The 14,445-nt window shown below is 36.5% G+C and overlaps 1 protein-coding gene across 1 annotated transcript; it reads right to left on the reverse strand.

The window, feature by feature from the left end:
• Positions 1–276: 276 nt before the first annotated feature.
• LOC126369678 (probable inactive allantoicase) lies at positions 277–11,360 on the reverse strand. The gene is made up of 8 exons (XM_050014238.1): positions 11,133–11,360; positions 9,928–10,126; positions 8,679–8,759; positions 6,626–6,786; positions 5,320–5,476; positions 3,646–3,792; positions 3,086–3,270; positions 277–1,436 (listed from the first exon to the last, which is right to left on the reverse strand). The coding sequence occupies exons 1-8, from the start codon at positions 11,187–11,189 to the stop codon at positions 1,296–1,298; spliced, it is 1,128 nt and encodes a 375-aa protein (XP_049870195.1). The 5' UTR covers positions 11,190–11,360; the 3' UTR covers positions 277–1,295.
• Positions 11,361–14,445: the final 3,085 nt, after the last annotated feature.

Raw genomic sequence — 14,445 nt, forward strand, 5'->3', positions numbered from 1 at the left:
GTTTATTTCGGTTAGAGTTCAACAACTTTTAATTAAAAGATACTTTTGTTAGGCTAGTATAGTGGATTTCGTTTGTTGTAACATAAAAATCTCATATTAATAAAGATAATTAATGAAAGAATACAAACATTATTTTAAAAACATCCTGGAATATTTCCTAATTGTGGAATTTGTTTCTTTTTTGATTTGGTTTTCTTGTAATTTGTGTTTAAATAAACTTCTTTTGATTTTATTATTTCTTCGAAACGGTGCTCTTTGGGTTTAAAAAGACAAATATAACGTAATCAATTTTATTTACCATCAAGCTTAATGACATTGCAATATTTCAGCAATATACCTATTTGTAAGTACTTAAAAGCTAATAATACTAGAAATCTTAAAAATAATTAAATAATTTGTGGTTTTCTACAAAACTCTAAGCAGGTACAAACAAACCATAACATCATCTGAACTAGAAAAAGTTCACATTTTATGTAGTATTGAGACAGAAATAAATCGACATGAAGGAATAAAAAGAGAAATGAAGGAACTTCCACCAAGAAAACTTAAGAATATTAAAGTATTTATAACTTTCTAAAGGCGGATACACATTGCGATTCATGTGCCTCGCCATGCGCCAAACGCCTCACAATATCATCATCAGCCGTACGACGCCCACAGCTGGGCATAGGCCTCCCCCAAGGATCTCCACGACGATCGGTCCTGCGCTGCCCGCCTCACAATATGTATACGATTAATTTCAATCGGTGCCTCCGCCACGAACATAAAGGTAAGGTACACGCAAAGCGAGGCGTGCGGAGCACATACTTCGCAATGTGTTATCCTTCTTAAGGGTAGTCACTCTATAGGCTAAAATTACGAAACGCTTACGCAGATTAATCCTCTAGACGCAATTCGTCCAGTAATCTTACAGTTTGACAGCCACTGTGCCATTCTACAACTTTTTATTTACCAACATTCTCCATTCAAGTAAAATTATTCCACTTCAAACTAATACGCAGATACAGAATCGATTTGGTTGCGGTCCAATCATAATTGCATTGATACAGTTGTATAAACATCAGGGTTCAAAAAAGGCAACATTGAATCAATTCATCTAAAAAAGCTATATTGCTATTTGTAAGTGCGGAATGTCAACTAATGTCAAATAGCAATATTGCTTTTCTTAGATGAATTGCTTCAATGTAACCTTTTTAATCCGCATGGATGGTCATTACCAGATCTTTTACGACATAGCCTAGACCTTCAACAAATACTTGTCCATCAAAGCTTTTTAAGCTTTTTTATATTTTCTTCTACATCGGAGTAATGATGTTCGTCTCAGCATATCCATAAGTTCTTATTCTGCTGATACCTCCATCTGGAGCCATGGTAACGCGAATGTGAGTGATAAGGTCAGACTTGCAGTCATACCAGTGCTCGCTGTTGGCTGACAACTGAAAAAAAATAATTAAAAGTTGAAACTATGATCACGAAGTTGGTCACGATAACTTATTTTTTAAATCATGCCCAGAATCTGTGGTTGTGACCCACACGAAAGAAGAAAAAAAACACACACACACACACGAGAGAAGTGTGGGGTGTGAGGTGGATTACCAACCCGATTAACCCTGGTGTAAATACTGACCATTTAACAAATATTATGCTTAAGTTGCTGTGCCCTAACAGGGCGTCACAATAATTAAAGTTTTGACTAAGTCATTATATCTTCTGTTTAACTGCATTATCTTTTTGAATCAAATTGAGAACAAAGAGCATGAACACAGAGTAACTTATAAACAGATATGACATATTTAATAATAGTAGTATCATTAAATCTTTAATTTGAAAAACGTAGCACCTACAGTGAAGTTTATAACATTTTACCTACACTGTTGAAGCTAAGCAATAAATTATTACCACGTTTCACGAAGGCTTTCGGTTAAGGCACCCTGCGGTGTGTGAATGTAAGCACGTCATGATAACAATCTTACTTACATATATAATATTACAAGTTTAATACCTTATTTTTCTTGTACGGTTAGTATCGCGACGTAAGTGACAAGATGTCCTATCAGGGCCCTAATACAGGGTGTTAGTGACATCTTAAAGAGTACCGAGGAGGATGATGCAGGACACGATGTGAGTTAAACAAGTGAAAATTTCGTTTTCCGTCGAATTTTATGTCACTTACACCCCGTACAAGTACGTATGGGTGTTAGGGACTCCGTTACGAATACTGAGGGGGATGATGAATCATGATTCTGAGTTGATACCTATTAAGTAGAATTTCCTGTTGGAAAATTTCATACTTTAGCGACGGAAATTCCACTTTATATCAAATCACAATCATGGTCTTAATCATCCGTCAATGTTTTTGTTACGATGTCACTAAGACAATAGATACATATTTTGTTGTTTTAAAGAATACGTGCTCGAAAATCAAATTCAAAATTAGATGATTCAGAATCAGATATTTCCAAAATTAAAATTAGAAACATTACGCAGTCTTTTTCGAATTTCGACTGTTTAGTTTGCTAATTTGCTTTAATTATTGCTTCAAATTTACTAATAGCATGTGCTATAATGTTCCAAGGAGACTTCATTTAAATTGAATCGGGTTCAATGGTAAGCTTTTATCCTTATTAGATTACACTTGATTACTACACAGCTAAAGCTACCTTTGATCAAGAGCATAGCATCGATTACCAAATTAACCATTGTAATATATACATCAATTCAAGCCCGTAAAACCTAACGGTGTAGGAGTTATGAGTAATCAGAGGATGATCTGATATCACTTTTATAACACTCGATACAAAAATCTCAATACGTGTGCCGCCTTATCGTGTAAGTGCGAGTGAGACCGATAATTCCCGCGCGCTCCTTATATAATCGTGACACTTGAATTCTCTTATTCAAAATTTCGTGCTTCGGAAGGCACTACTACTACTACTAGGCCAAACGCCTCCACTAACCCGCTCTGGAGCAGCGTGGAGTATGCTGCATACCCCCTCCGGTTGATTGAGAAGTGGCTTATACCCAGCATTCAGACGTATAGGCTATTTATGTATTACATTCTGTGCAGTATGTTTCACCAACTTACCTTGCTCGGTTTAAGAATGTTGTGCCAATTGTTATTCTTGGTTTCCGGTGTCCAGTCCGCGCATTCTAGGTAAGTTCCTTCAATCTTCACTGAGTCCGGGAAGTTTCCCTTGAAATGTGCCGTATCGACGCACACCTTCTCTATCCTCCCCGGGAAGCCTAACTTGAATACTGCCCATTCTTCTCCTGAAAATGTTAAAGCGAACTTTAGACAATGGTAAATTTATATCACCATCTCCCTAGCGCTATCCCGAAGGAGTCAGACCTAACCTAACGTAACCTGAAGATTTGACAGGTCTAGTTTTTACAGAAGCGACTACCTGTCAGATATTTTTACCCGCGAAGGGAAAACCAGCCCAATATCAGGTTAGGTCATGTGACCTACAATCCAAACAAATCCAGACCTACTTTCACTTTTACTGTTGATTGTAATAATCGTTTGCAACTTGGCTTAGGTACCAGGACCTCCGGCTCGTGAGTTTCATCATTATCTATAACCACTGTAAGCTTATGAAGCTTATGCTTAATTCAGTAGTGATGTAGCCAAGTAAAGACTTTTACCTGAAACCTTAAGAGTGCCATCTTCCTTAGCCTCGATGATCTGCGGGCGGTCTAGCCGGCGGGCGGTCTCCCAACCGTCGGCCATACTGGCGCTCTTGCACGGCTTGATCATGTTGCGAGGGTGGCCGTAGTGCGCGTTGGAGTAACCTACAACAAAATAAATTGAAAATTGATCTCTCCGACCGATTTCGGCCATGGCGACCACTTCGACTCCTAGTCGGCACGACGCTGATGCGCCCGAAGATGGCTTATGTAGCCTATCTTTAACGGAAGCGGTCAGGTACGCAGGATATATTAGGGTGCGCAGACGTTCGCGTAAAACGCAGGCGCACACACTCAACAAAATAAATAGGTAAGATAACAACTGACTCTCCAACTAGAGGTGGCTATCGACCACAGACGGCGATACGGCTCACCACCTATCACGTCATTATCCTACAGATTGGTGAAACGCGTGAGTACTTCGTGTATCTATCGTCAGCTTATACATTTAAGTATTAATATCTTGTAAGTACCCATTACCAATGGCAACCCTGTCAAATGTGTTGGTCAAATGAGATTTAAAAAAATAATTAATGCTTTAATTTTATATACAGGGTATTAGTGACATCGCAACGAATGCTGAGGGGGATGAAGCAGTTCATGATTCTGAGTTAATATCATGTGAAATTTTCTTTTTGTTTTTCAATTAAATTAAGTTCCATACTTTTGCGACGGAAAATTCCACTGGATATCGACTCAGATCAGAATCATGGTATGAATCATACCTCAAAATTTTCGTTACGATGCCACTAACTTTTTTTATTATATCTGGAACTATTACGTACATAAATACGAAACTTGTTCGGAAATAATTCTTACACTTTCCAGCTAAGCTTTATACAATTATCATACATAATGACTACTGATAATTATATAAAGCTAAGGCTCAATGTACTATGTAATTAATATAATTAAGTAATGTCGTTAGTACATAAAGCAGACGTTGCTCTTATAATGTTATTATTGAAACATTACAAGTATCTTAATATTACCTACTTTCATTAGATTCCAGTGAAACCTTATAGGTCTGTAGGCAATACTAACGTTAGAAGTAAATTCATTCAATAAAATCCGATATTCTGCGTAAAACTTATTTTAGCAACCTATAGGTAATAAGACCATCCATTTAGATTACGGGTAAAGTAACGTCTAGTAACGTAATTTAGTTAATAGTAGGGTGAATGCCCCGTTTCCCAGTAGCCTTATGTGGGTAAAGAAGCCGGATAAGTAAGGTATTTGCGACAATACTTTTTCGTGCCCACAACTAAATTGGTAACGTTTTAAAGTTTTTACCAGCACATATCTAGGTACAATGTCCATTTATTTGTGAAAAATACCAGTACAAAACGTTATAATAAACGAATAAGTAGGTACTTATAAAAATTGGGCATATATGCTCAACCAATCCATAGGTATAGGCACGCGTATATATGGAAATCCGTGGTAGGAAAATTTAAGTAGAAAAGCCAGTATCGACTTGGTTTAGCGAAACAAGAATTTAAGGATTTTTTTTTTTTTAAATTTGGAACTCTAACAATGAATAACCTTACTAACTAAACAAATTATACAAAACTTAAACATACAAAAGCGCGGTATTTAGATATTACTGATGGGTTAAATGTCATGACTCACCTTGACACGTAGCCCCGCTCAGCAGTGACACCAGGTCGATGATCTGATGAGAAGGTGGGGCCTCTGGTCGGGCCTCGCCGAACACTCGTAGACGAGCGATCCCTCCGTCAGGGTACATGTTCACTCGGATGTGTGTGTATGCTTCGTCACTCACCACCTGGTCAAAGCAACATGTTTAGAAACAAAATAGCCCCGATTCCTGCATAAAACTCCTAATTTTATTTTAAGTTATAACTGTCATTTTCTTAGCCGCTGAAATGAAAAGGGATGGGTGATTGACTGTTAATTTTAATTTCAAAATGAATGAATAACCCGGGCGAATAAAATAGGCATCTCGCTCATATGTAATACGTTTGACGTGCGCTGTCAACGTGTTAATTTTGTCGGGTCAATGACCAATATAAAATTTTGAAAGGGTTTTCTAAACTTCTCTCTAAAAAATGGCATGTGTTTCATTTTTACCCGTTTCTTTGCCTTTCGACAGATAACAAAATGACAGGTATGACTTAAAATAAAATTAGATGGTGTATACTGAAATCAGCACCCTTGTAAACATCTACACAGTAAAAAACTCTAGATAGCGTGTATCTGTTTGCCTAGGAGATTAAAAAAAAATAGGTTAGGCTTAACATAAGTCGTTGAAAACATATTGTTTTTAATGTGTGTCTGTTTGGTATGTCTTTAGGTGCTTATGTGTGGATTTTTATTTGAATTTTTAGACTTGTCTTATTGTCTCACATAGTAGCAACAGCTGGGGCCTTAGCCAAGTTGCAAACGATTATGATTATCGACAGTGACAGTGATAAAAATGTATGGGATGGACATGTCACGTTATGACATTTTTTATCACTGTTACCTCCCTTTTACTAGCGTTAGTTGTCAAGCTACCACCAGCCGTGGTATGTTACCGTACCATAATATTTCTGTCTATAGATTAAAGCGATTAATGAGAAGCTCGGTGGATCAGCAGTAAACGCGCTCGGTCTACGATTGTTGATGTTAAGCAACTTTCGCAAAGGCCGGTCATAGGATGGGTGACCACAAAAAAAAATTCATCTCGAGCTCCTCCGTGCTTCGGAAGGCACGTTAAGCCGTTAGTCCCGACTACATTAGCAGTCGTTAATAACCACCAATCCGCACTGGGCTCGCGTGGTGGTTTAAGGCCCGTTCTCCCTATCCATTCACAGGGAAGGCCCGTGCCCCAGCAGTGGGGACGTTAATGGGCCGGTGATGATGATGAGATTAATGCGATACAACATGAAAATATTCATAGAGGATTACAAGGAAAACGTTCATAAAAATTTACCTTTTGGTAGTTAAGCCTCGTGTCTTCGTAGCCAGGGCGCAGGGCGGTAATAGGCACTATCTCGTCCCATTTCTCAGAATTAAGCCGTCTGATCTGTTCCAAGTCTCGCTCGGTGCAAGCCGCGCCCATTTGAGAATGCCGTTCGGGTATCACAACTTCTTCTGTAAAGAATTAAAGGTTAAATTGCAACTTTCTTTATTTTTTATTTATTTATTTTCTTATAAAAACAATGTTACAAACATTGGAATACAGACATCGGTAAACCTGCAAAAGTTGGTTTCGATGCCTGCACCATGGATAAAGCCGTTAGTAATTTATCTTAAGTGTATTTTTCACTAACACACTCTTTTTGTCGTTGGCTCGACAGCGATACGGCTCACCACCTATCACGTTGATCTAACAGAAACTTAGTTCATCTTACGATGAATCTTCTTCTTCTTAGGTGGAATACCAACCTCATCAACCCTGGTGTCAGGGTTGTGATTGAGCCGCCAAAGGCCCCTGATATGGCTCATATAACGATTAATCACTTACATCAGTAAATAGTTACCGGGACCAACGGCTTAACGTGCCTTCCGAAGCACGTACCGTGCCGTGGGATGTATTCGTGAGCTTATGTTAAGTTCGATGGTGATGATAACTGATCTGTCAAAAGCTTTTCCTTGTTTTATTTTGTTGTTATTTAGTAATTAACCACTTTTTAGCATTTAACTGCAACTAACCTCACGTTACAAAATTTCCCAACCATGCCGTGTATACACGTTTTGGGTTTCAATCTAGTTATTACCCACATCTGTAACCTTTTATTTTCGCATGCCATGATTGTTACCTGTTGTGTGTACCTTTTAAATAAATAAAATAAATAAAGCAAAATTCAAGGAATTTATAAGTTTTTGTAAACTAAAAAACAACAAATTGACCTTTGACTAAGTATATCTAAATAAGCATAATTTAGACTTTTTACTTGATACAGTTAAAGTTTTATAAGTTACAAAGTAGACCTATAGGTTTTATGGGGTTGGATATCACAACCCATACGATAGAAGAAGAAGAAAATATATTGTATATTTTTAACTTTCAACCTTATAGTGATTCATATTTCGAATATTCAAGACTCTAAGTTTATGTTCCATTTACTTTTAAAAGCGCTACTAGCTCTAAAGAGATTATGTTCACGCGATATCGTGTACCTACACATTGATGTATACAATTATGTCGCTATACACACACATCTACAAGTACGTTTCGACTAAAAAGAATATCGTTCAGTAGATGTTATTGAATTCGTCGCATGGAAACATGGGACGTGTTTCGTGTAAAAAACAATGACACATCGTATCATACGATCAATATACATTCTGGCATCATACTTCGAGCAATGTAAAGGTGTTATATGAACGGGGATGAAACGACACACGTGTCATTGGGTTCGACACGTCATCAGTCAGCTTTAAATCTTTTATCCGTTGGTATTATAATAAAAATTGGATGTTGGAAAATAATTAATGTTTACATTGAAAATTATTAAGGTTTTATCACGAAATATTTTAAGTACTCATTGTTTAATTTTAATTAAAATAAAGTAGCTGAAAGTTTAATATTTTACAACGATTAAGTATACCTGGTCTTCTACATGTTTTTGTTTTAAAGACGTAGCAAAGTTCAATAATAACATCAGTTAGGTGAGCGGATTAACGTAAACGATTATTAGTGTATATTAGAAATGGGGGTAGATGATAGTGTTATAGTGAATTTGTAATATTCGATTTTGTGTATACTATAACAACATAGTATATGCCCTGGTATATACTATAACAACATCCTGCTTACATAAACTTTTAACTTTTATTAAGATGGATAAAAACATTGCGACTCATGTGCCTCGCAAGCCGTACGCCACAAACTTTTTTTTGTTTTATACATGCGTAGCACATGCGTAGCACATGCGTAGCACATGCGTTGCCATGTATGACCATTGTGACGTGTACACGCATGGTGTAAGCGGCATATGCCTCGCTGTGTTTATTCCCGCCTTGAGAATAAGTAAACCAACCTTCAGGAGTGAGGCAAGCAGCTTGAATAGAATACTTCGGAGCGTAATTCCCAGTGAAGAACGCCGTATCCACCAGCAAGCCTGCAACAAGGTAAGCCGTGGTAATTTATTAAAAGAAAATTGAGGCGAATTACCTCCAACACGATTAGCGATTATTAGGACCTCGGAGCGAAACGATAATCCCGTCGGATCTAATTAAAAAATTAATGCAGTGTGTCGGAAATTTGAGCTAACTACGCAGATTTTCCGCACTCGAAGTAACTTTTCTTTATAATGATAATGCTTAGAAGAATTTCCTGGTATTTTTATAAGCATCTTTATTTTTTTATTCGAGTTTACGGTAGACCATCCGTTACAGCCACTTTTGATAGTGCTATGATTAGGATGAGCATCAAGTTGTAGAGCAACTGCATAGAGTTCGACTTGGATCATGAATTATTTATATCCCGTATGTTGAAGAAAATCATCATGATAAAACCCACATACCCGAAAAATGTGTTTTCTAAAGTATCTGACCCAACCTGTAGGTAAATATCCTCTCAGACGACGCCCTGAGCCGAGGTTCGCGCCCAACTGGGCACCCTCAGGCCTGTTGTCTTAAACGTTGTACCGGGTGAGAGCCTTCAGCGCTCCCCATTTGTCCGGCCAAGTAGTTAATGCCATCTGCGGCAAATCTACAATAAGTCACGTCAAAAAAAAAAATGTAGGTAAATAGGCTGCTTTTCCCTTCGTATTGGAAGGTCTTTTTTTTGACGTGACTTATTGTAGATTTGCCGCAGATGGCATTAACTACTTGGCCGGACAAATGGGGAGCGCTGAAGGCTCTCACCCGGTACAACGTTTAAGACAACAGGCCTGAGGGTGCCCAGTTGGGCGCGAACCTCGGCTCAGGGCGTCGTCTGAGAGGAAAAATATTTGAAAGAATTAATCGACCCTAGTAGGTCGATAGCGATAAGCGCTGAATGAGGGAAATCGTCGACCACGCCGGCGGGGTCGGTATCGGGGACCAATTGGAAGGTCAGGCAAGCAGAAGGTATTATGAAAAACTGGGCGATTAAAAGGCCACATCGAAGCAAATCATGTACAAAAGCAATATTGCTTATTAACACGTATTTTTATATGCGCAAATGCAATATTATAATATCGCATTTAAGATGAATTGCTTAGATCTTCAGGGGAGAACCCTATAAAAATTTGCATCGCTAGAGATATTATGACTATAACGATTGCATAGAATAGGAAAACCCACCTCGAATGACACACTTAGTAGCCAGCTTGAGGATACACCAGTCGTGTCCAGCGATGCGCTTGCGCCGGGTTTCCCACCCGTCCATCCACTTGCCGAACTCCGTATACTTGTCACCGATCCATATCGGTTCCGAATCCGAAATCATATTCTCGCATGTTGCAAAGAAGTCGTCTGTCGCAAACTGGACTGTACCGCCCGCCTGGAAGGAATAAGAAAAAAAAAAGATAAATAAATAAAAAAATAACAAAAACAAAAATAATAAAAATAAAATAGAGTTATATAACATAACATAAGGTCACTACTATATCCCAATTGGGGTAGTCAGAGGTACATCTGTCACAAGATGAACTAAGTACCCCACACCTTACCGAGTTTTTTGTTAGACTAACGCGATAGGTAAGTAAAGGAAAGGAAAAGGAAAGAAACATTTATTATTTAGGACACCACAGACAACACCGAAAACATTAGTGGATATCAAACATGTTTTCGTTAATAGCCATTGATTTTACTATTTTATTTTTCTCCGTAATAATAATGTGATAACTGAAATACTTAACTCCGGCCAAGTAGTTAATGCCATTTGCGGCAAATCTACAATAAGTCACGTCAAAAAAAAATAAAAAAAAATGAAATACTTAATGTTTTATTTGAAAGCTACACAAGGCTACACTATGTGTTATTAAGTAAATACTATATTTTTTTAAATAAAAGCAGGTTATTCTTTACAGTCTTCAGAAATGTATAAATAAACGTTTACTGAACGTCGACAGATTTCTTGCCGTAAAATAAGTTTTTTTTTCCATAACATCACGTAGCGTTCAAGAGTTCAAGATTGAATTATGGCACCCCTATGATGGATTTTGTAGGGGTAGATTTATTTTGGGTCAAACCTTTTACACACACGCAACGTATAACGAATATACCTAATACATAGAAAGGAAATAAAATAAATGTAGATTTTTTTTTATATTTTTTTTTTAATAAAGTAGGCTAGCATTTGACCACAATCTCACCTGATGTTAAGTGACGATGCGGTCTAGGATGGATCACGCTTACCAAGCAAATACCTATTATCTCTATATCATTAACAAACTCAAAAAGCGGAAAACTATTTAATATCAATGTAAGTACTTTTTTAAAAGAAATAAAAATAAAATATGATTTTAATTTCAATAATAAAAGTAACAATTTACAAAAACACTTACGCTCACGCTGCCAAACTCGCTGAGTTCTGTAAAAGCTGGTGCTTTCTTCTCAAACATTTTATTTTGATTATAAAATTGAAAATAATGAAAATTAATTTCCAAATTCAAATAATCTTTATTCGAATTTCAAAGAATATGAATGTTCTTATTTTAAATAAACGCACGATAACACAATTAATTCTTCTTTCAATGTAGACGCGAAACGTAAACAGCTCACTTGTGAACTGATTAAGAATTGTTGCGCCCGCGCTTTTATATACTTTTTCATGTAAACATAAACTACTTACGAATGTATGTATACTGCAGATAAATAAATTGTATAATTAAGTGTAGCACGAACCAATAGATAATTTTATCACGTTCCTATCACACTTAAGTATGTTGAAATTGCTATAATGGTCATCAATTCGGATTCAAAAAGTCAGGTTTCAATGTGGATTTGGAAAAAACACTATATTTTCAGGATTCAGGTATAACATACTTCAATATTTTTTTACACGAGTATTTTAAACGAATGTTTTATACTTTCTACAGTGGAACCATAAAAATAAATTCTGAAATAAATTTTATCGTTGTGTGTTGAAATACAAATCATGGAACGATACAGGAGTCACACGATCATCTTGGTTGGTGAAGCTGGTCGTTGACCTTCCGAATCACTCGAGAACTGAATAACTTACTTTATCATCATCAGACATACGTATCCCTTATAAACTCACGCCTATAATCTCTAAAGGGATGAGCGAGAACCAGAAGAGTTGCAGCTGCATTTCGACCGTATGTTAATAGATACCTAGTGTCCTTCATGTTAGAAACGATATTTGTCGGTTTTAAGGACCCGCCTGGGGAGATAAGCAGCTGAACGCGTTCGATGCTGTTATTCCCGGACTAGGAGTCCATTATGAATATCTTGCCAGACATACTAGTGTACCTTCGGATGATAAACGAAGTGTGAAAGGCTCTTAGCCACTGAATTCGACTTTATGAGTTTGGATTCGGATCATAGATAAAATTGATATAATTGATATCTCGTTTACGAGGATTAATGCCTGGTTGATGGCAATATTGTAGCCCCTTGGGACTTAAACATAGGTGGTGACGAGTAGGTGTATATAGTACACAGGCGAGATGCTATGATGCAACGTTATAACCGAAATGGTACGATCAAAATTTTCCGTTCTATTCTGAAGCATGCGTGGACCAATTAATAAATACTAACTAATCGATGATAATATAATGTAAGAAGTAAAGGTTAACGCGTGCTATACTGTAACATACATAAAATAAGAGATAGAATGATTCATGAATGACACTCGATCATCGGATCATGCCCGCTGTGGAAATCATAACATACAATACAATACAATAACCGCGTAAACCTAAAACAATGTATAATACAATACAATACAAATATACTTCATTGCACACAACATAAAAAACATGTTTTACACACATGCACGGCAGCTACAGTATAATCTAGCGGTCTTATTTCTAAGCAGCAATTGCTTCCAGGCAACCAGTCGCAAAAAAACATTTATGAGAGTTTTTAATATCTGCCCTGGTGGACTAAATAATCGATACAAGTTGTATTGCTTTAATTTAGGAAAATGACTAAGTCTAGTAGTCTTAACTTCGCAGGCCTCATTAAAGCATTTAATTTAAAAAAGCAATATTGCTATTTGAAATATAAATGCATTACGTACGTATATTTGCATGATAAAAAGTGCCTTTTCTCCCATCAAGTGTCGCTACTGTTGAGTTTTCTTAAATTTTGACATTTGTAAATAATATATTGTTTTGGTTATATTATATCCTTTGAGCAGGGTTTAGTTGCAAAATCAAGTTTTATATAATAATTCTGACATAATATATTTAATAGTTATGACATAATAATTGGTTAAACTGGTCACCTAAATGAAGGTATTAATTATTTTACCAGCTTATATATCTACTCTACACTGTATGCTCCATTTCCCCTCCATTTGCTACGAAAAGGTTTGAACTGTTTTATTTTGATTTGGAACAGGCGAATTACGTAGGCTATGCTTGAAAGACTGAATAAAAATAAAACAATCGTTCAGGCAAAATAGTAGTGCAGTACATAGTGACGCGTTACAGCCGTGATCCATAGTGTTCTATTGTGCTTCGCTTTCACAAGCAAAAAAATAAAACCATCACAATAAAAAAAAACATTTGTTCCACAACATCCAGCACCTTCTGCATGACAACTGATAACAAAAAAATAAGTCAATCGCTAACCTTGACTCAGAAAAAACCGTATCAATACTAAAACGCAAAAAGTAACCGGCGGAAAGTTATATAATCCTAAAAATAGCGCGATTATGTTAAAATAGGCGAAATCTTTTGTATATAATGGTGGGTAATTGCTGAAAAAATGCAAATAAAAAGCGTGCATTCGTTTTTTCCTTAATAATACAATAGTTACTGGTAGGTGCGTACACATGACTTGCCGTTTTTGTCGGAAATGTCCTCTAAAAGGGTATTTTATTTTAAAGTAAGTGAAACTTATGAGTAAGCGTATAAAAATGGTACCTAAGTATTTATTGTGCTCTTTGTTAAGATTTTGCGCGTCTTTGGAAGTCAAAAATAAGTCCCTACCCCAACCTAAGTTGAACTAATTTACAGACAGTAGGCTGTTAATCTGATTTTACTATTTTTTTCTACATTGTTAAGTAATATGTATTATGATTTAAGTTTATATAAACTTATAAATACTTTTGTTTGGCCATGTCAAGACAAGAAAAAATAACTTTAACTATCAACTAAAATTGACTGAAAATTGTTCCCTACATACAAGGGATTAACAGTAGGGAATTCAATTCCGATTTTTCGGGATCAATTCCGAAGTATAATATGACGAGATCCCATTCAAGATTGACGGGATTGGGCGAATCTTATTGAGTTATACTTTTTGTTTTGATTATGCTGATTCCGAAGAAAAGTTAATTATTTAGGTAATGATATTGAAGAATAAAGGGTTTTTGTTTTCTTTTCAAAATTTATTTTGTTTTAATTAACCTCATTGTCACAAACAAGCAGATTTCATGATTTTCAGCCATCCTCTCCATCACGAAAATTTCGAGATCTCGCGGGATCGATATTTCCAATCCCGCGTGATCTCGAATTTGCGATCTTGTGTCGGGATTGCATTCCCTAGTTTGCCAGTAGGTAGTATATTTAAATAATATAAGGCATTTGAAAAACTCTTACATTTTGTGTAAGTATTGCTTTAATTAAATAGTTGAGGACTTTTTTTCTTACGTCGTTTCTCCTTAACACCGTAACACGTTCA

The sequence above is a fragment of the Pectinophora gossypiella genome, chromosome 9 (assembly GCF_024362695.1).
Source record: "Pectinophora gossypiella chromosome 9, ilPecGoss1.1, whole genome shotgun sequence".
Lineage (NCBI taxonomy): Eukaryota > Metazoa > Arthropoda > Insecta > Lepidoptera > Gelechiidae > Pectinophora > Pectinophora gossypiella.